We start from the raw sequence: 25130 nt of genomic DNA, 5'->3' as shown, positions 1-25130 counted from the left end.
TCTTTTTCTTTTTCGCTACGGAAATAGGCCCAAACGCCACTTTAAATAGGATTCTATAAAGCAGTGGCTCCAAACCAGATTTGGGATCTGTTGTTCAATGCTTGAATTAGAGGCTTAAATGTTTTGGACTTGGTATGAATATGATGATTTCACCCTCACCATGTGGACAGACCTTCACACAGAAACACATTAAGACCATGAATAGATGATACATTTGCCATGTGAGGCTCTATCCCAGGCCTGCACTTGGTTTTATCAATACAGGGATGGGAATGCAGGCCATGGCATGCAAGGGCAGGTCTGACTTCCCACACATGCTGTTTTCCTGACCACAATCCTCACCCCCGGCTATTTGCTCCCAAAGTATCTGGGTGGCAGTAACTTGGGGTGAGGAAAAGGCACAGGAGGAAGGGTCACTTGTCGTTGCCGTCGCCCCCGTCCCACCAGTGTCAGTTCCTGTTTTTATTTTAAAATGGAAGACAAGCCCACACAATAATCATAGTTGACATGCTGTCTATTCTGTGATTAAGAGTTTCTGCATCCTGTTTTTTACTATTATTTTCTTATTCTGATCTCGGAGTAAACTTTGGGTAGAAAACAAGTTGTTTTTTTTATCGAGGGGAACGTTGACTGTTTTCCTTCCAATTCTCTGCACTTGTGTTAGCAGCTTAGATTTGGGAGCCCTGCATTTTAGTATCTTCTGGTTATCTAAATGGACTTTTCCAATATCTGCATTCAGGCCTGTATTGTTAAGCCCAGCAACTTCATTTCTCCAATACTCTGCATATGATTCATTAATAATAGCACCTTCAGTGGGACTTAAACCTTTGATTGTCTTATCTTTGTGTACGTTGAGGTTAGGGAACTTTGCATCTTTGTGATTGCACAAGTTGTTTATTTTATTATCTCTGATGTAGTATAAGAGTGGCACAAGTTCTTCCACCATTGCATTAGCAGATATGGCACTGGTGTACAAGGTGTGTTTGGTTTTTTTGTTTCCTTTGCCTTGCTTTGGAGTAGGCTGGGATCTTACTCAGAAATTTATTTTAGTCGCCGGCCCTCTTAGCGATGACTTAGTAAGTAATTTAAACTTCCAAAGTGGACTTCTAAGAGAACCTCTCAATTCTGCAACGGGACAGTCAGACTATCTTTGCAATGGGCCTTCCTTACCTTCTCTGCCACCGTACTTCGCTGAGCTCCGTGCAAGTGGTGTGACCCATTTTAAAGTCTTCTTGCCTTGGACTCGCATCCTTCCAGAGGCAAATGCCCGAAACCCCAACCGGACGAACGTTGAATGCTACAGACAACTTCTGAGAACTCTCAAAGCAGCTGACATCGAACCGGTTTTAATTCTACATCAGAAACGTTTGCCGAAGTCTTTGGAGACCCGGCTTGCTTTGAGCAAATCTGTGACTTTCACCGACCTTTTCGTGGAATATGCAGAATTTTCCTTTGCGTCTTTTGGTGACTTGGTGGACACCTGGCTCACTTTTGGCAGCCTGCCTGAGGACGTAGAGCGCTTGCCTCACGGAGATCCACTGGCCCTCCCTTTGCTAGCTTCAGCACATGAGAAAGCTTATGAAATCTACCATGAAAAATACTCAGCAGAAGGTAAAGAAATTGGTGGGGAAGAGGGAACATGGGATGTGCCTCTGGATAATGTAACATGAACTATGCGTATGGGGTGTGCATGTGAATGAAATGCATATGGAAGACTGATACTGCACAGGCCTTGGAAGTTCTGATCACTCTCTTGCTGGGAGGGGAGGGACGTCTTTCATTTAAGAAAAAAAATCCTTTGACTTCTTCTTTTCTGGCCCACCAGGCCTCTTAGATGGCCCCAGTCATTGTCCTGCGCCATCTTTCTAAGACTCCTGCCAAAATTATTTCTTGTCTGCTGAACAAATGGGCCAAGGAGCCTTATGATATTTAAGAATGATGCGGAGAGAACACTGCTAAAATCAGAACGATCTCTTCATTCAAATCTCTCAGCCCACACTTTTTCCATTAAGGCTTAAGTGTTGTCCTCCTCCTCCTGATACTAAGCAGAAGTTCATTCAGACGAACGCACATTACTTGAATATATTACATGCAGTATACTCCACCAACCTTAGAATGTAAGCTTCTTGGGGCAGAGATCAGTTTGTAAAGCACATGAATGTTGATGTCACTACCGTGTTGGCCCAAATATAAGCCACACTCAAATATAAGCCGCACCTTTAAAATTCGGGGGGGGGGGGAGGAAAAAAAAATACCTGAATATAAGCTGCTCCCTTAAAATTCTGCAGGCACTCATGCCCATACCGTTTTACCGTATGTCTGTTTCAGCAGCGATATCGTAAAAGCCCATTTTTATAAGGTCGCGAATTTAAGCCGCACTTTAACTTTTCAGTCAGAATTTGGGGGGAAAGTGAGGCTTATATTCAGGCCAATACAGTATATAATGAGAAAACAATAAAGGAATTCCTGGAGATTGCTTCTAGTGAAAGTATTCCCTCTCCATTCCCCCCCTCCTTGCATTGAAATTTTGAAAATAAAATTGACAACATACTTTTTTTCTCATTTACAGATGGGAAAGTGTCCATTTCACTAGATGTTAGTGATGCTGGGCTGGTGTCAGCAAGATCTTTATTGACTTCAATTCTGGTAACGCCTTTTATTTTCTTGGGACTCTTACAACAGCATATCCGGTAAAGCCAGAGGAAAGAAATTATTTCAATGCGTAATTCTTTTGTGAAACCCATTGCCACTTAGATGGTTATAAAAGGGGGTTAGACAAATGATTGAAGGGTGGGCATATCAGTGGCTTGTTTATTTGCTTGTTTTATAAGATATCTTAACTGTTCTTCCCCATAAGCTCCCTAGGCAAGTTAACAACTCTCTGGAAGTTATTTGCCAAAGCAGAGTTGCCTCTTTCTAGATAGATACATAGTTGTCACTTTCTCATAATTGAGAGGTGTGGGTGGTGCTGTGGCCTAAACTAGTAAGCCTCTTGGGTTAGCTTTTTGCTAGCTTCAGCACATGAGAAAGCTTATGAAATCTACCATGAAAAATACTCAGCAGAAGGTAAAGAAATTGGTGGGGAAGAGGGAACATGGGATGTGCCTCTGGATAATGTAACATGAACTATGCGTATGGGGTGTGCATGTGAATGAAATGCATGCACCTAATCAGAAGGTCAGTGGTTCAACTCCATCCGACAGGGTGAACTCCCATTGCTCTATCCCTGTTTTTGCCAACCCAGCAGTTTGAAAGCATACTAGTGCAAGCAGATATATAGGTACCACTGCGGTGGGAAGGTAAGCGGCATTTCCGTGCGCTCTGGTCTCCACCACGGTGTTCCGTTGCGCCAGCAGCGGTTTAGTCATGCTGGCCCAGAAAGCTGTCTGTGGACAAACGCTGGCTCCCTCGGCCTGAAAAGTGAGATGAGCGCTGCACCCCATAGTCGCCTTTGATTGGACTTAACCGTCCAGCGATCCTTTATTTACCTTTTTACCTCATAACAACCAGAGGTATTCCCTGAAAATGTCAACCCACAGACCCATTTTTCATTTTCATATATAGTTAAAATATATCTATTTTAACTATTTTAATTTATCACTCTTAAAGATCATTTACCAACCTTTCATTATTTTTCAAAATGGCATTTTACATGTGAGGGGGGAAAACCAGAAGCATGACATGCAAGATGATTCAGAATTTCTCTTAACCCTCACCCCATGAAACTTCAGTTAAAGAGCTCTCCAAGAAAATTGGTGACACGTTAATGATTCTTTATTTGAGAATGAGGTGGAGTTAATTGTTACATAATTTACGGCGCACTATGTCAATCATTCCGTTAGGGAGAGCATTTCGGCTAGTCAGATGGAATGATCCCCCCTACTCTTGTGTGCTTTTCTGGGTGTCCTCGCAACACCCTCCCCTGAGCAAATTTTAGGGACTTGGGGAGAGGAGGGAGGAGCCCCATGGTGCAAGCCAAAATCTTGCCCAATTGAATCCCACCTAGATAATAAGGAAGAATGTCAATAGAGGAACCATCCTCTTATATTCAATGATACTCTGGTTCCAAATATAAAATAATAATAGATGTTCCTGCTGCCTAAAGTGTAACTTCAGTTATTATAAATGCTATATCTCTCTGTGACAATTCTCTGTTTTGATTCCAGGACTCTCTAGACTTTCTCTCTCTCAACCTTCAGTACAACTGTGAAAGGGAAGCAGCTTTCCAAAAGTTCCTGGATGAGCTACAGGTAATTCTTAGCAATTGTACCAAGCGTTCTATGGATGCTATCTGTTATAGATGGACACGGGAGGTGATGTCACACAGTTTTGACAGTCCTCCTTGATATAACTCATGCATTTTGCTTTGCTTTTTTGTTTATAGCATATGGGGACGAACAATATGGGTATTTTGCTCTTTAGTCTCAAGTTCCACGAGTGTCCCTCCTTGCAAGAAAACCGATTTGCAACAGTGGCTTCCATTTTCAGTGGTAAGTGTCTTCTGTAGGAAGGAACTGTGGTCTTGTGGCTTGCCTGTGTGGTATTTGGATGTGTGGGTGGAAGTGAGATACAATACAGGCTATGCTGTCGTCCGTATATGTATGTATTTATTTCAACCCTTTATATATCACCTAATAGCATGGTCTCCAAGTGGTATATAGTAAAGTTTCAAAAGATTTACTGAGGATAGAATTGGTTAAAGTTTACAGTAAAATCAGAAAAGCTATTTTAAACACCTGCTGAAATGAAAAATTTGCCTTCACCAATTTCGCCTGGGTGGGGGGGAGGGGGCTGCTGTCTGATCTCAGTTGTGAGAAAGTGCCACAGAATTGGGCCCACAATACTGAATGCACAGCTCCTGGTGGAAATGAGCCAAGTCTCTCCCCACTACCGCCTGTCCCCACTATTATTGTACGAGAGAGACCTTGTACTATTTACAGGAAGTTTGGCTTCACTGTAAAAGAACTATAGCATAGGACTGGATGTTACTAGCCTAATGTCTGCCCTTTTCCATTGTGCTGATAAACTTCTCTTCTCTTCCTTCATCCCCCCCCCCCGCCCCTCTATTTTCAGCCATTTCTGAAGTTCAAGCATGGGCAATAGGGTATGATGTGAATTGCGTCATGAACAGCTCGTCCGTTCAAGCAATTTGGTACAAAATGTTTATTTTTAATGTTAAATTAGTTTGGTTATGAAGCTGTGCTACTTGCACAATTAAGACTGCAGTCCTTACACAGGAATATGTTTGTGTGTGTATGTGTGTGTTTCTGGATGCATACGTGTGTGCATGTGTATACAAGTGTCTAATATAGAGGTATATTCCAATGATGGTACTCTATGGTATGCAATACTGTTACTTTTTTTTGTTCTTGTTGTTGCTGACATTGGCAGCCATTTTGTGCTGGCACCAATGTCATTTTTATCAAGGTATGAGTCCTGCCAGCTCTTTTTTTTTTTTTTTAACTACAAAAAGCACTGGGTATATGTATATTTAATCAGGATATAGCAAATAACGTTTCAACTGTGTCATATAAATATGGAACATAGACTAGCAGGCTTCATGAATCTTGGCTTGCTGTATGTTTAGCTGAATAGTTAGAGTTTCTTTTATTCAGGGATAAGGGCCACATTCTGTCATGAGCAACCTTCTGGGAGCCACATGGCAGTGGTGGTAGTGGGCGGGGACAGAGCTAAAATTGAGTGGAGCAATCAATGTGACTCCTACGTTGCTACGTTCCAGCTACAGAAAGCCAGAGGTTCCACCTATTTCTCTATCCAAGAAGGCAAGAGACATTATCACAGTTCAAGGACACAGTCTAGCCATGTGAAAGCCATTGAGGAGGGTCAGAGAGCAGAGCCAATGCTCTCTGCACCCTCCTCAGTGGCCTGGGGAGAATCCTGAGGGCCACATAGACAGGTCCAGCAGTTCACAATTAGTCCCAAAGCCTATGATTCCCCACCGCTAATCTATATACATATAGATGATAATTGTTACACAGATTTAGGCTTGCCATATTAAAAAAACCAAAAAACTGGATAAATTCTGTAAGTTTGATACCCACGATATTTGAAATCTCTAATTTCAGCCTGATTTGAATGCTTATCCATCCTAAATAAAAATTTAATGATAATAAAAGTTTGATTTATTTATTTAACTTACTGCATTTCTGTTCTGCCCTTCCTCTGAAGATCACAGGGTAGTTTACAATACAAAAATACACAACATAGTAACAAATAAAACAATGACCCCCTCCCCTATTTTGAAAGGCCATAGATTGTTTAATTAGCCAGAGGCCTGGGAGAAGAGGAACGTTTATGCCTGGTGCCTAAATTGTTGACATATTCTCTCTTTCCTTTTTTTAGCTTGTACACAGGAAATCTGGCCGGCCAACCAAAGGCAAAGGAAACCCTGATACCTACTATTGCTCCACTTTCATCCTATCAAGCAGTTTGGGAAAGATTTGCCAGCCAACCTGAGCAGGAGAGAGACTCCTTCTTGCTTGACCTTTTCCCTCGTGGTTTTCTCTGGGGCACATCAACAGGTTCCTTCAATGTGGAAGGAGCCTGGAGAGAGGGTGGGAAAGGCGAGAGCATTTGGGATCAATACGGGCACCAGGGCCATGCCCACATGAATCAAACAGCCGATGTCGCATGCGATAGCTACCACAAGCTGGATTATGACATTTATCTCCTTAGAGGCCTTCACCCAAACATCTATAAATTTTCTATATCCTGGCCTAGGGTTTTTGCCAATGGGAGTAAGAGCAGCTTGAACCCTCAAGGCGTAGATTACTACAACAAACTGATAGACAGCTTGCTGGATTCAAATATTGAGCCCGTGGTGACCTTGTTCCACTGGGACCTGCCACGAGCTCTGCAGGATCTTGGTGGCTGGCAAAACGAGAGCATCGTCACTGCCTTTGCAGAATATGCAGAGTTCTGCTTTGCCACTTTTGGGGATCGTGTTAAATTCTGGATTACCTTCCACGAACCCTGGGTCATTAGCTACGCTGGCTATGGCACTGGGCAGCATCCTCCAGGAATTATTGATCCAGCCGTGGCATCCTATCAGGTACTGACAACAAGTGCAGCAGCTTGGGCCTAATTTTACGGGTTGTGTTGACTCCACAAATAGAAAAGGTGGACCATTGCCTCCTAGTCTGGCTAGTTCTTCTCTCACCAGACTTGGCCCCATGTCTGATTTTGCCAGAGGGCACGAATGGAGTCAATGGGCAGATGAGTCTTTTAAGTCTGGTCAGGCTGCCGTGTTCTATAATATCAACCATCTTGCAGCAAGAGTGTGAGCACACAGTTGACCCTTCAGTTGGTCACTGTTCTTGTTCAGAGGATGGCTTTGAACCCCCAGATGTTTTGACTTAAACATCAGGTAACATGAATGAAAAAAATTGAAATTGGCTGGATTTGTGCTTTTTCCATTCTGAAATGGCTCTCTTTGGCTTTCTTGTCTACCTTAATGGTATTGACGTGATACATTCCAGAGAAGGGTCTCTGCCAATGGAACTGTGGTGGCACGGAAGCCATTCTCTCGTGGCTCTTACACCACTTGGCTTCTTCCCATGTCAGAGAGTTGTCCCTCCCAGGGCTTGGAACAATACTGACAGGGAAAGGTGTCACAGCATAGAACAAATTCCTTGCATGTACTTCTGGCACTACAGGGTAGTATTGGAAGTGGCCGCAGTGTGGTTAGAGAGACACTGGTTGTGTAGCATTGGAAGGGACCCTCAGAAGTATTTTCATGCACTGTGGAAAAACACACCCCAAAAAACATTATCTTGCTCCTGATAGGGGCCACTGTATATTTGGCATCCTATATATTCAGAAGCGGTTGTCCAAATAAGCATATTTAAACCCATATCTACAAGTAGACTAGGAATCTCTTGGATCAGCAGAAGTAATTTTTCTCTCCTTCCACACTTGAGGGCATAGTGCAGTTGAGCAGTGTATCACAATGTTTGAGCACCACTTAGGTATAAGGAGGAAGAAAAGAGTTTTATTAGGTTATTGTGCTTCAAGGGGTTTTAAAAGTTTAAAAGGGGTTGGCAAAGGTTTCCAATATCGGGTATCTTATAATGAACTTCTAAAACAGAATGTATAAGCAGGTGGTATAATGAGAACAATTGGCGCATTTGATATTTCCTGGCAGATTTGTGAGGATTTAGTAACCATACATCAAAACAGATAATTGAGTAGATGTCAGGACATCTTCAGAGAAGAATCCCAGGGATTTTTTTTATTGCCTTGCAAATACCATACAGCTATCCATCATGTGACTGTCCTGCCATGAGACTGGCTGATGGAAAGTTTCTGAATACTTGAAGCACATGTATCAGCCTGTAGACAGACCTGGATTAGCCTGCTCTGGGAATAGTTTCTGCCACATGAGCGTATATTATGTTACCAGTTACTTGGAATATAGGCTAATTTAGATTTAGTTGTTGGAATGCTTTGGCTTCCAAAAGAAAGGAGTTGGGGGAAGAAATGGAATCTTTAGCAGACTGGAATTGAAACCAGTTTAGGACAGATACTTTTATTGATACTACAATACCATATACTACAGCCATGTTTTCAGATGTTGGGGACTGGAAATGTTGCAGCAGCAAGCAAATAAGTGAGAAGGTAGTTCTCTTGGTTTTGAAGGAACTGTTTCCTGCATTGCAGACTGTAGTAAGTGTTCCTTATGACGTGGTACAAACTTGATTTTGAGCTCAGGTATGACAAAAAGCTGCTATAATTATCTGATCTCTATAAGCCTTGAGGTGGGAGGGGGTTGGAGCTTTGGCCCCTCAAATATCATTTGAATGTTATGAGGAAATGTACTGGGCTGTAAATATCCATGGTGTGTACGTAAAAACCTGTCTTTCTACTTGGTCCAGAAAGCCCAAGCGTAGTCCAATGTTGTACCTTCAGATGTTGTTGGGCTACAACTCCCCCCCCCCCCATTCCTGACCTTTGGCCATGCTGACTGGGCCTAATGGGAGTCCAACAACATCTGGAGGGAATCCATATTGGCTACGCTTCTCTGCTGCAGTTGAAACCAGTTCTCCAAAGTCTCAAGCAGAGGCCTTCCCTAGCATTTACAGTGGTACCTCGGGTTAAGTACTTAATTCGTTCCGGAGGTCCGTTCTTAACCTGAAACTGTTCTTAACCTGAAGCACCACTTTAGCTAATGGGGCCTCCCGCTGCTGCCGTGCTGCTGGAGCACGATTTCTGTTCTTATCCTGAAGCAGAGTTCTTAACCCGAGGTACTATTTCTGGGTTAGCAGAGTCTGTAACCTGAAGCGTATGTAACCCGAGATACCACTGTATATAGATCATGTAAAGGATGAGATGTGGGACACTTCCTTCATGAAAATGATGTGCTCTACCAGTGAGTTGTACTCAGTGGAATAATACGTTTTCCTTCCTTCCCATAAAAAAGGTGGCTCATGTTATTCTCAAAGCTCATTCTCGAGCCTGGCACGTTTATGATACCCAGTACCGCCCTGAACAGCATGGGAAGGTGGGAATAGTATTGAATTCAGACTGGGCTGAACCCAAGACCCCAAGCAGTGCCGAGGATGTGAAAGCGGCAGAACGCTACTTGCACTTCATGTTGGGCTGGTTTGCTCACCCGATATTCATCAACGGCGATTACCCAGAAGTCCTGAAATCCCAGATCCAGGAGAAGAACCAGCAGTGCTCAACTCCCGCCGCCAAGCTCCCCGCGTTCACCGATGAGGAGAAGCAGCAAGTGAAGGGGACGGCTGACTTCTTCGGCCTTTCCCACTACACTTCCAGGCTCATCAGTGCTCCAGTGAATCATAGCTGCGCTCCAACCTATGAGGATATCGGAGACTTTTCCCAACATGTGGATCCTTCTTGGCCGCAGACAGCTGCCCCTTGGCTCTACACTGTGCCTTGGGGACTGAGGAGACTGCTGCTGTTTGTGTCCAAAGAATATACTGGGACAACAAGGGTTCCGATTTATATAGCAGACAATGGCGCGCCAACAGGTGACGGAGGCGATCTTGTTAATGACACCGTGAGAGTGGATTACTACCAGCTTTATATCAACGAGGCTTTGAAAGGTACAAGGGGCTGTTATGAATTGGGGCAGGGAACAGGCATGCAAAAGGGAATTGAAAGTAAACCTCTCAGGATGAATGCAAGTTTATTGACTTAGCCCCCTGTTCCCTTTCAACACAATATCCTCCAAGATCTTATCACATTCCTGTCAATCTCCAGCATACGGTAAATATCATGCCCTGTCCCAGTGGGGAAAGGAATGGGAATGAGTAGATATGTTCACCATGTGAAAATGGCATGCAAACATCACTTTTTAAATGTGATGATTTTCATTTGTTTAAAAATGGTTTGAGACACTGACCTAACTAATCGGAAGCAAATTTAATACTTTAATTAAATGTCCTCAAAATAACAGTTTTGCCGGGTAATAGGCATACAGTGTTAGAAAAGCAGCTTAAATGCAGTATATGAAATACACAGGTTGCTTACCTAGGTTGGCTTGGAGGACATCACCTGAGACTTACTTGCTTAGCTATCACGTTTTGTCCTGCCTGCTTAGAAGATGCAGAACTGTTTGCTCTGCACCTCCAAACAGGTCTGGATGCTCTTTTGAGTTGAGCCTGGTGGAAAACTATGTAATTAATGCATTCATCCCAGCCAGAGTATATTTTGTCACCCCATGATAAAGGACATCAAGGAATGCCTAGTTTGTAACCCCTGAATGCCTGAACACGAGAACTATAGTTCACACCTTGCATCTTCATTACTTTTTGGTCACTCCTGTATCCTGTAGTGATTTACTGATAGGAGTGAGCCGTCAAAGATTGCATGCCACAAACAGAATTGTCTTATATATGGTTCTTTTCTCTCTCTCTCACTCCTCCCCCCACCATTAAATTGTGGGTGTGGTGGCTGGGAAAGAATACACGATCTGCAGTGCTATAAGTGAGGAGGGAATATATAAACACGATCCTAATGTAGAGCTGGGATGTGGGTGGCGCTGTGGTCTAAACCACTGAGCCTTGGGCTTGCTGATCGGAAGGTCGGCAGTTCGAATCCCCGCAACAGGGTGAGCTCCTGTTGCTCAGTCCCTGCTCCTGCCAACCTAGCAGCTCGAAAGCATGTCAAAATGCAAGTAGATAAATAGGTACCGCTCCAGCGGGAAGGTAAACGGCATTTCCGACGCTGCTCTGGTTCGCCAGAAGCGACTTAGTCATGCTGGCCACATAACCCAGAAAAACATTCTTCAGACAAACATTGGCTCCCTCAGCTAGTAAAGCGAGATGAGCGCCGCAACCCCAGAGAAGTTCATGACTGGACTTAACTGTCAGGGGTCCTTTACCTTTACCTTTTAATGTAGAGCTGGGGAAAAGAACTGCACACCTGGCTACAGAATGCCACGTAGATTCCAGACGTCTGAAAAAGATTTGCTGCTCCACTTGCTGCTCAAAGCCAAATAGAAATGATTGGCTGCTACTTTATACATCTGGAAGTATTCTTCCAGGTACTGTATAGCCAAGTACTGTATAGTTGAGTAATGATGAGGATGCCTGTGTGAACTGGCCAAAGTCCTTGAACTGCTTAAGTGCATTATCACTTCCCTATGCCATTTTGTATATTGTCTCTTACATGCAAATGACTTTAAAAGGAAATTCAAATGTGCAGTTGAATAGCAATAATAGTTTGCATTGACTCGGGACAATATGGGCTACCCTCTGAAAATTCATGCCGTCGCTGCAATGCTGAGAGAAGAAGATAGTTGTGGTTGTGCTATGTATTTAAACAAATGATTAAAAATCTTAACTAAATTCTATCTCCTTCATTGACAGCTATAAAGCAAGATGAAGTTGATGTTCAAGCATACATTGCCCGATCATTGATTGATGGCTTTGAAGGCCCAGCAGGCTACAGTCAAAGGTTTGGCCTACACCAAGTGAATTTTGAAGATGCAAACAGACAAAGGACACCCAAAGAATCTGCCTATTTCTTCTCCACCATTATTGAAAATAATGGATTTCCTAGCACGGTCTCAAGAAAATTTCTCCAGCCGCTCAGAAAGGATGTTTCCATACCTCCACGGCTGCCTAGTTTACCAGCTTCTGAAGTTCCTTCAAAGGCAAAGGTGGTTTGGGAGAAATTTTCAAAACAGACTGATTTGGAAAGAGACACGTATTTTTATGGCACCTTCCCAGAAGATTTTCTGTGGGGTGTTTCTACTTCTGCCTACCAAACTGAAGGAGGTTGGGATGCAGATGGGAAGGGAGCTAGCATCTGGGATAATTTTACCCACATCCCAGGGAATATTAAGAACAATGATACAGGAGATATAGCTTGCGACAGCTACAATAAACTAGATGAAGATCTTTATCTGCTGAGAGCCTTAAGGGTAAACACCTATCGCTTCTCCCTGGCATGGCCTCGGATCTTTCCAAATGGAAGAAACCATTCTATAAATAACTATGGTGTCGATTATTACAACCGGCTGATTGATGGTTTGCTGGCCCAGAATATCACACCAATGGTCACTCTCCACCACTGGGATCTGCCCCAAGCTCTACAAGACATTGGTGGCTGGGAAAACCCTGTGATGGTTGAACTGTTTGATAGTTTTGCAGACTTTTGTTTTCAGGCATTTGGAGACAGGGTCAAGTTCTGGATTACTTTCAACGAACCTATTGCCATCTCTGTGCTAGGCTACGATACGGGATTATTCCCACCAAATGTAAAAGATAATCCGGGCAAAGCATCCTACAGTGTTACTCATGCAATACTAAAGGCCCATGCAAGAGTTTACCACACATATGACCAGAAATACAGAGAGAGTCAGAAAGGTGTGATCTCTCTGAGTCTCAACATGGATTGGGTTGAGCCAAAGACACTAAGCGATCCTCGGGATGTAGAAGCTGCTGATCGCTACCTGCAGTTCATGGGAGGGTGGTTTGCACACCCAATTTTTAAAAACGGCGATTACCCAGATGCGATGAAGTGGAAAGTAGGGAACAGGAGTGAACTACAGAAACTACCATCTTCCCGGCTTCCAGGTTTCACACAAGAAGAGAAAGATTATATCAGGGGCACAGCCGATGTCTTCTGCCTGAATTATTACACTGCCGGAATTATAAAGCACAGCACCACCAGGCTGAAACCATCTTCTTACGAGTATGATCAAGAACGAGTATTGGAGATTGACCCTTCTTGGCCTAGCTCAGCAATGGAAAATATGCGGGCAGTGCCCTGGGGGCTGCGTAGGCTGCTAAACTGGATCAAAGAGGAATATAGCAATCCTCCCATTTACATTACTGAGAACGGGGTTGGGCTAAAAGCCAAGTCTGATGTTGATGACACCAGCAGGATCTTCTATTACAAAACACACATTGATGAAGTTTTGAAAGGTAAAGATGTTGTAGTAACCCAATAGGTTGAGGTTGTCTAGTTTTAAGATACTGGGTAAAAATAGAAGTTTGCTCAATGTAATCAGCTAAATAATCAGTTAGAGGTCTGTGTAGACTAGTTTTAGTTCTAGATTCTAGATCAGTCATTCCCAAACTGTGCAGAGTCAGCACAAAATGCTTATATGCCACAAGGCATCATTAAAAGAACTCTGTGAGTGCCAAATTAGACAACACACTGATGACACCATTACCAGTTATGTGATTGGGGTTTTTTTAAAGTATATTGCTAGATCAAGGGTATTGATCCAGAGCACAAGAGAAGGTGTGTGGTTACAAGGGTTACAGCCCTTCATGCTAGAGTCTGGATCAATCAAGGTTGTGTTCCTCCTGAAATTTACTTTACACGCCCATGTTTTAACACCGAACCCAATTAAATAGCTTTAAACATATTAGGCTACTTGTATTTATATTCTGATTGCTCTGAAACTGTTCTGAACCCCTCAGGCCTCCCTCTTTTCTCTACAAAATGTCTGGCTACAGGCCTCAAACCGTGGATTATCCAAACAGCTACACGTGAGGGTTGTTTCTGCTACATGCATTAAATTAGTCTGGTCAACCGCAGCCTTTGTGTCACAGTCAATAGTGTTTTAAGAAGTACAAAACGTCAGTAAAGTATGCAGAAGGCCTTTTTTCTTTCCTTTCTTGATAATGGTTTTGAATTATAGTTATAATGAATATAATTTTTGATCTTTCCTAAAGGTATATAATTCATAAGGTTTTTAGTAAAGCCTGGTTTGGGGATTTGCTATCCTTGAAAATGCATGAGTATGAAGTAAGCTGAAATGAAATATGGTGCAAATTCCTTCCATTATCTATCTATCTATCTATCTATCTATCTATCTATCTATCTATCTATCTCCTGCTCTTGTACTGAGAGAAAAAGGTGGTATGTAATTTAAATAAATAAATAATGCTTGTGGAAAGGGAGTAAGTCAGTGGGACTTGTGAATTGGCAAGGATTGGCTATTAATATGCATGTGAACATATAATGGGTAATTAGTGTATTTTTTCACAATTCTACTTTCTTGCTCATCGTTACATTGATGGTCTATTAAGCAAGTGTTTCTTTCTCTTTTAGCCTACAAGCTGGACGGCGTGAACGTTCGTGGCTATGTTGCTTGGTCTTTCATGGATAGTTTTGAATGGTTAAATGGTTACGAGCCAAGATTCGGCTTTCACCAGGTTGATTTTGAAAATCCGAACAGGCCAAGAACTCCAAAACGTTCAGCGATATATTACGCTGGAATCATACGTCAAAATGGAATCCCTCTGCCAAAGGAGGAAGAATTCCTTTACGGAGAATTTCCAGAGAACTTTTATTGGAGTGTGGCATCAGCAGCATATCAGGTTAGGTTAGTTGGTCCCCACCCACCGGACCACTTGAAAAATCGCAGAGCAGCTTAGTGATTTTTCTACTTCTGGTGGCAATTGCAATGCACTGTGCTAGATGCTGTATGATACTTAATTGCAGTTTAATTGCTTCTTTTGTTCCTTACCTGTCATATTTTATTGTGCTGAAATTTGAATTCTGTAATATATAAATATATAAGAAATAAAAGGAGCAACAAGAAGCCATAAAAATGCAAATAAGGATTTAATGGCATGGATGTGCGAGTCTTCAACCACAGATTTGCCGTCATGCTGCAGACCACATGAATGAAACTCCAGGTTTAGGTAATCTATTGGTAGATGGTTGCTTGTTTGGTGGAAGCTATCCTAAACCTTCATTTTGTGAATAATATGCCAACTAAGCAAGCTGAATGCTGTCAGGCTTGGGGACCTTGATGATGGTGAATCACTAGGGTGAGAGCCAGGGTGATATAGTGGTTAGAGCTGCCTCCTTCCCCCCAGAGCTGTTGCCCTCCAGATGTTTTGATCTACAATTCCCAGCATCCCTGACCATTGGCCGGTCAGCTTGTGGCTGAGGAAGTTGTAGTCCAAAACATCTGGAGGGCACCGTGTTGGGGAAGCCTGGATTAAAATGGTGGACTAAGGTTGGCGAGACCCTGGTTCAGATTCCTACTCAGCCATGAAGCTCACTGGGCAACCTTTGCCTAGTCGCTCTCAGCCTAACCTACTTCCACAAGGTTGTTGTGAGGATAAAAACTGAGACTGGCGCATGTATGTTGCCTTGAGCTGGGATACAAATGTGAGAAATATTTGTTTCCTTAAAGATCGAAGGGGCATGGAGAGCGGATGGGAAAGGTCTCAGCATTTGGGACCAGTTTGCACATACGCCTTTGAAAATCAGCAACGATGAAAATGGAGATGTAGCTTGTGACAGCTACCACAAGATGGAGGCAGATTTGGCTATTCTGAAGGACCTCCAGGTGACTCATTATCGCTTTTCCATCTCCTGGACTCGCATTCTCCCCGATGGGACCACCAAGTACATAAATGAAGCTGGCCTGAAATACTATGAAAGGCTTGTGGATGCTCTCCTTGCAGCCAATATCCAGCCTCAGGTAAACGATTGGAGTTATGCACGCAGGGGAACAGGTGTAACATATGTTATCAGTCTGATTTTTAATTAGATTATGTTTATCAGTGTTCAGTGTAGAACCTGGCAATATCTTCAATTCTCAGACATCTTCAATTAGCTTGTGTTAAATGGTCAGAGACCATTTCATAGAGGCTGACACAAATGCATGCTGCCCTATTCTAATCAGAGGAGTCACTTATAAGCTCTACCTATTTTAAACTTGTGCAGAAGATAATGTGGGCTCAGGGTGTTTGTATAGGACTTAACAGTTATGAAATCTGCCTTGGTTTTTAAGAGAGCAGAGACTGCAGTGTCTTTGCTCCAGAAATCTAAGTTTCTGCATTGGATTTCTTCCAAGTATCCACAAGGAAGTAGAATAAACTTTTATCAGGAATTCATCTTCCACTCCCAAACTCTAGCCTTTTTCTGGACACCATTAGGCATGGCAGGTCCCATCTGTGTTACACCTTCCAGGTCATGCCGCAAGAACTTCTGAAATTCATCCCATATTGTACTCCTTTCTTGATTCTCACTTTCCTTGACTGAATGAGGGTTCAGGGAAAGGTGGAAAAGGGAGAACTGAAGATGCTACGTTCAAAGTCTTGATAGCCTTGTAAAAGGTGTTGCTAATCCTCACGTGTTTTCTGGAAATAGTTTGCTTTCTGACCATCGCAATCTGGGAATTGTTGTTGAGTTACATGTGGTAGATCTGCATAAAATGGCTGACTGTGCCTAATAGTTAAATAATGGACAAACTTCACATTTAGCTTTACTTTTGTATGCCCCCCCCCCCATTGCATTGCCCCTGTTTCCTACTACAATTTGGTGGTTGGTTATTTTGACAAAATGGCAGATGTTTGTGAATGTCTTGTCTCCATCTCTAGGTAACTATGTACCACTGGGACCTCCCTCAGGCCCTTCAAGATGTTGGAGGGTGGGAAAATGAGACTATAATCCAGAAATTTAAAGATTATGCAGAGATCCTTTTCCAAAGATTTGGAGAGAAGGTGAAATTCTGGATAACCTTGAATGAGCCCTATGCCATTGCTAACATTGGTTACGGTTATGGAGTCTCAGCTCCAGGTAAGGTGTAGGTTCTTATTGGCAAGAGCAATGCTCTACAGAACCAAAGGACACTGATGATCTGAACTTGTGTGGTTATTTGTGAGAACACAGCTTTGTGATAGATGCCCAGTGAAGGTGGGAGACAGTCTGATGCCTTTCTTGAAGGTGTCTCCTGGTTGAAAGTCAAATTGCCTAGAAATATTGTGAAATGCTATCAAAATGCACCATTAATTGCTGCTTCAGCTGAGTCCAGTGCTGCAGAATAACGCACTTCCAATCATGTTGTCTTCTTAGGCATCTCTGCCAGACCAGGCCGAGCCCCTTACATAGTGGGCCACAACTTGATCAAGGCCCACGCAGAAGTCTGGCATCTTTACAATGAAACATACCGCCCAAAGCAAGGAGGATTGATCTCTCTTTCCATCAGCGTAGAGTGGGCTGAACCCAAGAACCCTGCCAAGCAGGAGGACCTCGACGCTGCCAGGAGATATGTCCAGGTAATGTGATGACTCCACAGGGACCCACGTCTGTACATTTTAGCCACACACCCTGCTTTCACTTCCTTAGGGCAGTGTCTGCGGTATAGCACCTTTGCCAGCTTTGCAGTAGCCAGGACTACACTAATGGGTATGTGCTCTTCCAATTAGAGAAAGAGCAGACACAAAACCTCTGCTCAGACATTTGGTAGCTGTAGGTACCAAACACATGAAGAAGCTATCAAGAACGCATGGACTAGCTCCTGAATGTGCACCAGCCAGGCCTCCAGTCAATGCATAAATGATCAGTCTTGGTATGATTGGAGTTGTGTGTGTGTGTCTGTGTGTGTGTGTGTGTGTGTGTGTGTGTCCCTCCCTCCCTCCACATAGGGCTCCCGCCTATGGTGCCCAGATTGACCTCGCTTCCACTTCTGTGCAGCTAAGCTGTGCATGCATACCTCCTGCCTTGCAGGCCTTTTTCCACCTGGAGCAACACTGTATTGCAAAGGCCAGATGTGACCTAACGCTCTTGTCTTACAAAACTCCTCCACTGTTGGAGGCAGTAAACCTCTGTGTACCAGTTGCTGGGAAGAGTGCTGTTGCACTCCGGTTCTGCTCACAGGTTTCCCTTTGGGGCTTCTATGGGGACAGAGTGCTAGACTAGGTGGGCCTTTATCCTCCTCAAGTAGGCTCTTGTATTATGTCCTTAACTCTTCTTCAGAGACTCAGCAAAACAAGATGTCAATCCTTCGAAAGGACCCAAGGTGTTGATCCTTGGGCACCATATTTCATCTGAACATTCAAATCATAATGTTGGCCACCATCCTGACCAGTCAGCTGCCATTGTTTGGATACCTTGGGGGGTGTTGCACTATCCTTTAAAAACAGACACTTGGAGACAGGGATGAGACTTTGCCTTTTGGGTCAGTCTGACGAACTGGTAATTATTGATTCAGCCAAGAGACCTGTTGCCAAAGCGTTGCTTAATAAGCATCCCTTTTTATTTCCCTGTTGTAGTTCTTTGCTGGTTGGTTTGCTCACCCTATCTTCAGAAACGGTGACTATAGCGAGGTGATGAAAAGGAGGATACAAGAGAGAAGTGCCGGCCAATCGAGGTAAGTGTCTGGCAGGACTAACTGCAGCAGCTGGACCACAACCATGGGCGGTCCATACTGTTGGCTCATGTCACTTAGAAGCAATTCTATCTAAATTGTTGAAATAAAAATAAACCACTCATTTTGAAGAGCCACCCTGGCTGTGTCCAAGAACAAATCTACCCTCCCCAAAGTAGTTTTCCTGTGCTGCTGTTTTCCTCCTGGTGTGCACTGCCCTCTTTGCTTAATGCCGCAGGCAATCAGCAGCTAAAGCACAGTTGTGACTAAACTCCCCTTGAAACAGATCCACCCTATATTGAAAGTTCCTTCTCCTCCATCCAGGGTATGTTCAGAGCCTGTAATACTGTAGTACAGCAAGGGAGCAGGAAAGGGTGGTGATTGAGACAAAGCAGGGGACTAGTCTTTTAGAGTACCTGCTCTTTGAATAAGGTGAAGTACATGTGGTCATCATTACTGTTCATGTTAAAATTTCCAGCTACCAGCTGTTGCTTTTAAAAACAATACTTTTGCTCTGAATGACAGTGCCCTTTTCTTTTAAAAAGTAAGTATGATGATAATTGAAGCTTTCCCTTTTGTTAAATGCATCTATGTGAGCCTCTCTCCCATTTTGTGTGTGTTGCAGACTCCCTGAATTTACTGAAAGTGAAAAGCAGAGGATTAAAGGCACCTTTGACTTCTTTGGTTTGAACCACTATACAACAGTATTGGCATCCAACTTAAACTATTCTTCTCTCTTTACATCCTACGATGCTGATAGGTAAGATGTGAGCATGACTTCATACTGCATCAATGCATGCATACTTTTCTGGAATCTGTGCTTTCACTCTGTGCCTAATAATCTTGGTTGGGCTGGCTGCAGCTGATGGAAATTGTATACCAAAACATCTGGAAGGCATCAAGTTGGTGATCTACTAGAAAGTTTTAAGGCTGAGTACCCATTTTCCTCTCTAAACCCAGTGCATTGGACACTGCATCACACTTAAGCCCCCAACAAAAGAGGTTACAGCTGACCAGTCTTCATGATTTATGTCTAGCTGACTTTAATGGATCAATACAAATAAACTTTTCCCACATTATTATCATGTTCTTTTTTGCAGGGGTGTTGCCTCTATAACAGACCGCAGCTGGCTGGGCTCTGGTTCCTTTTGGTTGAAGGTGACCCCTTTCGGCTTCAGGAGGCTCCTGAAGTGGATCAAGAAAGAATACAATGACCCACCTATTTATGTGACCGAGAATGGGATTTCAGAGCGTATAGATGGGGGATTCAATGATACTTGGAGAATACACTACTTAAGGAGCTACATCAATGAAGCTTTAAAAGGTACGTGGTTTCCTCTCCGCTTGGTTCCAAATCACCCCCCAAATGTTTGTGACACATGGATTAAAATTTATCTGTGATCCTCTGCCCTGCCCTGCATTCCTTGCAACAGAGTTGGTGGTAAGGCCCTTTATCTGCATAGGGCTGGGCAGAAAGCAAGACTGGTTTCTAATGTGGGAGTTGCCATGTCTTCTGCAACTGCCCCAGGACTTCCACTTTCTATTGACTTCAGGGGTGAAAGACTACTCTGCAAAATCAAGACAGAATATGTTGCTTAATTCCCATTGACACAAGATCATACTCTTACTCCGGATTACGTCCTCTAAAATGGTTACCACTGTCTGGTTTCATTGTTGTCATCGCCAGTACATATGAAGACGTGAGAAAAAAATCCATTAATTGATGACTTTTTGATCATCCAGATTGTGGATACAAAAGGAATTTGGGATTTTTAAGGTGCAGCCAATCTCTGTTAGGAATGGATACTTTGTAAAGCACCTAGTGTTAATAAGGGGTCTTTAGTTTTCACTCCCTGTTGATCATTATAGTGTAAGCATGTATAGGGCTGCATTTTAAAACTCTTCCCCCCCCCAACAGGAATTGTACTTGATGGTGTTGATCTGCGAGGCTACACTGTATGGAGCCTGATGGATAATTTTGAATGGGCAGTGGGCTTTGCTGAAAGATTTGGGTTGTATTACACCAACTTTACAGACCCAAATCTATCCAGAATTCCAAAGGAGTCTTCAAAATATTATTCATCTATCATCCGGTGTAATGGCTTTCCAGATCCAGCCACTGGGCCTCATTTGTGCCTTGAGTCACAATCTGGAGGTAGGTAAATTACTAATTGCGGAGTTAGGAAAATCCATGAAGTGGTACAGTAAAAATAACCTAAATGTTTAAAACTTTTAACTTTGCTTTTATAGAAAACTTGCATATCGTGTTAATGACATCTGATTCTGGAAAGTAAGGTGGTATATGGTAATAGAAGTTGGCTGTGTAAAAAAAATAATCTTTGGTGTAATGTCCTTAAATGATTTAGTCTAGATTTTTACAGAAAAGTTGCCCGAGTGGCCTGATGTATTTTGGAAGGCTGGAGAAGCAAGTAAAAAAGATTTAAATGAGGGGTGATCAGAACTCCCTGCTCATAGTGTCATTCATGTGAATTTCACTTACATTTCTAGGTACTACTATGGCGCCAACAAGCAGCACTACTCGGCCTATCGACAATTCAGCCATGAAGGTGCAGTTTTTGGGACTGGACTTGACTTCGTCTAATGCAGAAGTAGGCCTTTATGTGCTCTTTTCCCTACTCTTAATGTCTGTGCTAGGCATTGCTCTTTTTTCATATCTATATAGAAAAAGGACCAAAAAAGCTAGCCAAAAAAGTTTTTAAATATTGCAGCTTGCATTTAATTAGTTTATCATGCGATAGTTTTTTCTCCTGCCCATGTTTAGAACAGACACACAATTATTTTAATCAGTGCTTTTTTTCTAGAAAAAATAGGTGCCGGTACTCAGCATGAAGTTGTTACAGTAAGTGCTATACTTTTTAAACAACAAGAAGAGGTGCTGGTACTATGTACCCTTGAATACTCCCTGAAAAAAAGCACTGATTTTAATACCTATTGTTGAATTTAATATTTTTCAATATTCAATTCAATATTCCTTGAATTGTTATGTGCAGTTCACCCTGGGAATAAGGGGTGGGGACAATTTTAAAATAAATGAACAAGGTGAACATATTGCAAAGTGTCAAGTTGGTATCAGAGAACTTCTAAATAACATACAGACGACTTCTTTTTTTGAAAACCTTTATTGAATGCTCTGAGATTAAAAACTACCAGTACAGTCTTGTAGTTGCAGAAGCACTAAAGGGGGAAAAATAAGTTATCCAATTTGCAAGGTATTATGCTTCTGCTAGTCAGACTCTCTTGTTTTAATCTGGGCTTCCGATTTGTTCCAAGATTTATATAGATTAAAAAGTGCCTTCAGATGACAACAGGGCTAGTTAGTATGAAATTCTGAAAGCTGATGGAAGATGGGGATTTTTTTACATTCTTTGAGCTTTTGACAGTAGTTACAGTTGCAGTATCCAGCTACACAATTAACACCTTATTCCATGTGCTATGACAGGAATATGGCATAATGCAGGCAGCATACTCATACAAGCCCACCTGTGCAGCAGAAGGATTAAACTAAATCAAAGGGAAAAATCAATGATTACTATGCACAGTTTACTCATAAAAACTACATCTGTTGGGTTGAATTTCCATTCCAAGTATTGTTATCATCTTCTCCATCATCCTGAGTTCTCAGTCTATAGATTTTGCCTTCTTTTTTGAATTCTTCACCCCGTTTTTCCAATACTCGTTTCCTGACTGCTTGTCTAAATAAAGAAGAAATGTGGTTTGAGATTAAATCCTTACAGTGGCAATGTTTTCTAGACATCAGAAGGTACCATTCCTTCAGCTCCTGATTCAATTCTAGCACCCCTCCACCCGGGAGAAGTAACTGGAGAATTTGATTCAGTTCACATTAATACCCCTTTCAACGTACAAAAGGTAGTTTTTATTTCCTTCAAAATGCACCCTAGAGTGAATTCAGCTGAAGAACAGAGGGAATGTCACCTATATAGTGCACTGACATGTTTGCTGCCAGTTCCAGGCCATCACTTCCTGGCTCATGGTGATATTAATTTGGCACATTCACAAAATGTAATCTTAAATGCTCCTGGATGCATTTCAGAAGCTATCTTTCTGGCAGCAGCTGGCATGGAAATCCAAACTGCTGTTTCAGAAAGAAACCCTACCAAGCAAAGATGGCCAGGGAGCATGCAACACATTGTGTATTCTTATTGCTTACTCCTACACTGCTATTTGTAATCGCCCAACAAAAAGTAGATTTGGATTACAACATGGTATCCTGTCCATAGAAGCCAGTTTGAGCCACTGACATGTTAGTTATTCATGTGGAGTTTCTCTGTATCCCAGCCTAAACAAGGGAAAACCCTGTCTTTCTCCCAAGCCCGTGCATCTACCAGAGGGAGTGAAAAACAATAATTTAAGAACACTTGTCAGTCCTACCTGCTTGATTCTGCAGTGTTCGATGCTGAAGGGTTTGAGTGATCCTGCTGATGAGGTCTTGCAGTAGGCTGGGAAGGAGGAGGATTCGTAAACAGGAAGTTGCTAATAAATCGCCAAACAGCTATGAGTGGATAAAGGATAGTACCCAGGAATCTCCAAAAATCTCCACTGGAAGACTGGACAACTGCTGTTGCTGGCCTTCCTGCCTGTTTGAAGATACAAAACAAACAGGACTGAAAACTGGACTCTAGAAGAAACTCCATAAATACACGAGGTTATTTCAAGAAGTAATATTGGATGGTTGTAAAACAGTTCATGATACAATTTGAATAATCTTTTCCATAAAGCACACTTACCGGCAACAATACTACGGAAGCACTTGGGGCAAGTTCCAGGTCCACTAATCTTTTCCCATAATCATCTTTGGTAAATTCCCTCCTGGGGAACATTGTCGCCAATGAGAAATTGCCATATGTGTTGCCAACTGTCTGTAGTAGAACAAATCAGGTAAGTACTTTGTATTCCCTTTAAAATTTAGAAATAAAAATGGGAAGGACCTTTAACCATGAAATACAGAGCTTCATCTCAAAATAAGTTATTTCAAAGGGGGAAAACAACACTCTTAATTTACACATGGTATCTGTGCCCAACACCTACTATTTTTGTCTTCTGAAGACACAGGACCCAAAAATTACGCAAGAGGTATGCCAGTTAGGGCAAGTTTGAGGACACCTGGAAGCATCCTATTTTGTGGCCAGACCAAAACGAGTAGTGACATGTATAAGGTTGTAAAACTTTCATTTAGTTTAACAAATATTCTCAGAACAGTTTACAATTGTTTAGATAGTAGGGTAGTTAGCTTGTGTGCAAGATGCAAATTGGTGCACACAGAGTCCCCATTTCTCAACTGCCCTTACCGCAGTGGGAAACAAACTGAAGACCAACTCACTTAGCTGCTTGTGGTTTGTAGTTGTGTTAATGCAACTGACCCACATTATTTATGCTCAATGTTATACACTAACAAGATCAATAACTGGCATCTTTAAAACCCTCCCAAGCATTGAGACAAAGGGCCAAAGCTGCCACCTGTTTTTTCCTCAAAGCGTTCCATCTTTCTCTCAAAAATCCTGAAGCGATTATGGTAACTATACATACATGCTCTTCTATAACTTAAAAATAAAACAGATCCTCATTTACCTGTGCAGCAAATTGTCTGGCTTCTTCCAACGGGGCATCCGAAGGGAAACTATTGGTAAAAGAGGATCCATCTGGAAGGCGAAACTGAATTCTTGCTATAGCACTAGGGAAAATATATCAGTTTAAGAATGAATTTTAAGAACAGCTTCCATCACTTAAATTCCTTTAAATGCTTCACTCATATACCAGGGGATATTAGAGAGGCAGAGTTCATCAACTGCACTTATTTTTAAGTTAGATCAAATTATTAGTTGACATCTCTTTAGCAGCAGTAGCACACTAAGAGAATATACAGAATACAGAAGAAAGATGTTCTCGGCTGAGGGTTTTATCGTTTTACCAAGAGATAGGGGGCAAAGAAGGTTAATTGTATGGGCTGATAAAGGAGTGAGACAACAAAGCAAAAAATGCATGGTGCTACAATAAATGAGGAAGTTGGTGTGTACAAGGTGAAGGGAATGGGAAGAGTTGGACGAAGGGATGAAAAAGAATTCACCTTCTTTCCCTCTGTGATGATTCCTTCCTGGCTTCCATTTCAGCCTGCTTAGCTTGGAGAGCAGCAGCTTTTGCAGCTTCTGCTTCTTCCTTGGACCTTGCAAAACGAGCTGCTCTTTCAGCACGATCCTTCATAAGAGGACAAAGACATTCACTACATGTTACCATGGCCCAATCGAGGCTATTTTATTCAATGCAGTCTCATGGAAAGAAATTACTACCAACTTGTATGTAGTGAGGGACATAATTTGTTCTCATTTATTATATTCAATGAACACTTAACTTTCACATGTCATCTTCATGCTAAACCACGCTTTAACATGCCATGAACGAGCCTAGGTGAGTGAGTCTTAGATTTGTCCTCTCCCTCCTCCCTGTGTGCAACTGGGAATAGGAGTTTGGAAGCCTTGCTTAT

At 42.4% G+C, this 25130-nt stretch overlaps 1 protein-coding gene across 1 annotated transcript; it reads left to right on the top strand.

The window, feature by feature from the left end:
* The first annotated feature begins 134 nt into the window (after positions 1 to 134).
* LCT (lactase) lies at positions 135 to 24225 on the top strand. The gene is made up of 18 exons (XM_028744924.2): positions 135 to 1611; positions 2570 to 2646; positions 4167 to 4250; positions 4385 to 4490; positions 5074 to 5152; positions 6364 to 7072; positions 9440 to 10088; positions 11856 to 13418; positions 14557 to 14825; positions 15653 to 15943; positions 16845 to 17043; positions 17320 to 17522; positions 18519 to 18616; positions 19239 to 19373; positions 19714 to 19937; positions 20532 to 20768; positions 21122 to 21222; positions 22965 to 24225. The coding sequence occupies exons 1-18, from the start codon at positions 960 to 962 to the stop codon at positions 23088 to 23090; spliced, it is 5802 nt and encodes a 1933-aa protein (XP_028600757.2). The 5' UTR covers positions 135 to 959; the 3' UTR covers positions 23091 to 24225.
* Positions 24226 to 25130: the final 905 nt, after the last annotated feature.

Source organism: Podarcis muralis, chromosome 1 (assembly GCF_964188315.1).
Source record: "Podarcis muralis chromosome 1, rPodMur119.hap1.1, whole genome shotgun sequence".
Lineage (NCBI taxonomy): Eukaryota > Metazoa > Chordata > Lepidosauria > Squamata > Lacertidae > Podarcis > Podarcis muralis.
The sequence above is the reverse complement of the archived record's forward strand: the minus strand, read 5'-3'. Positions and strand labels throughout refer to the sequence as shown.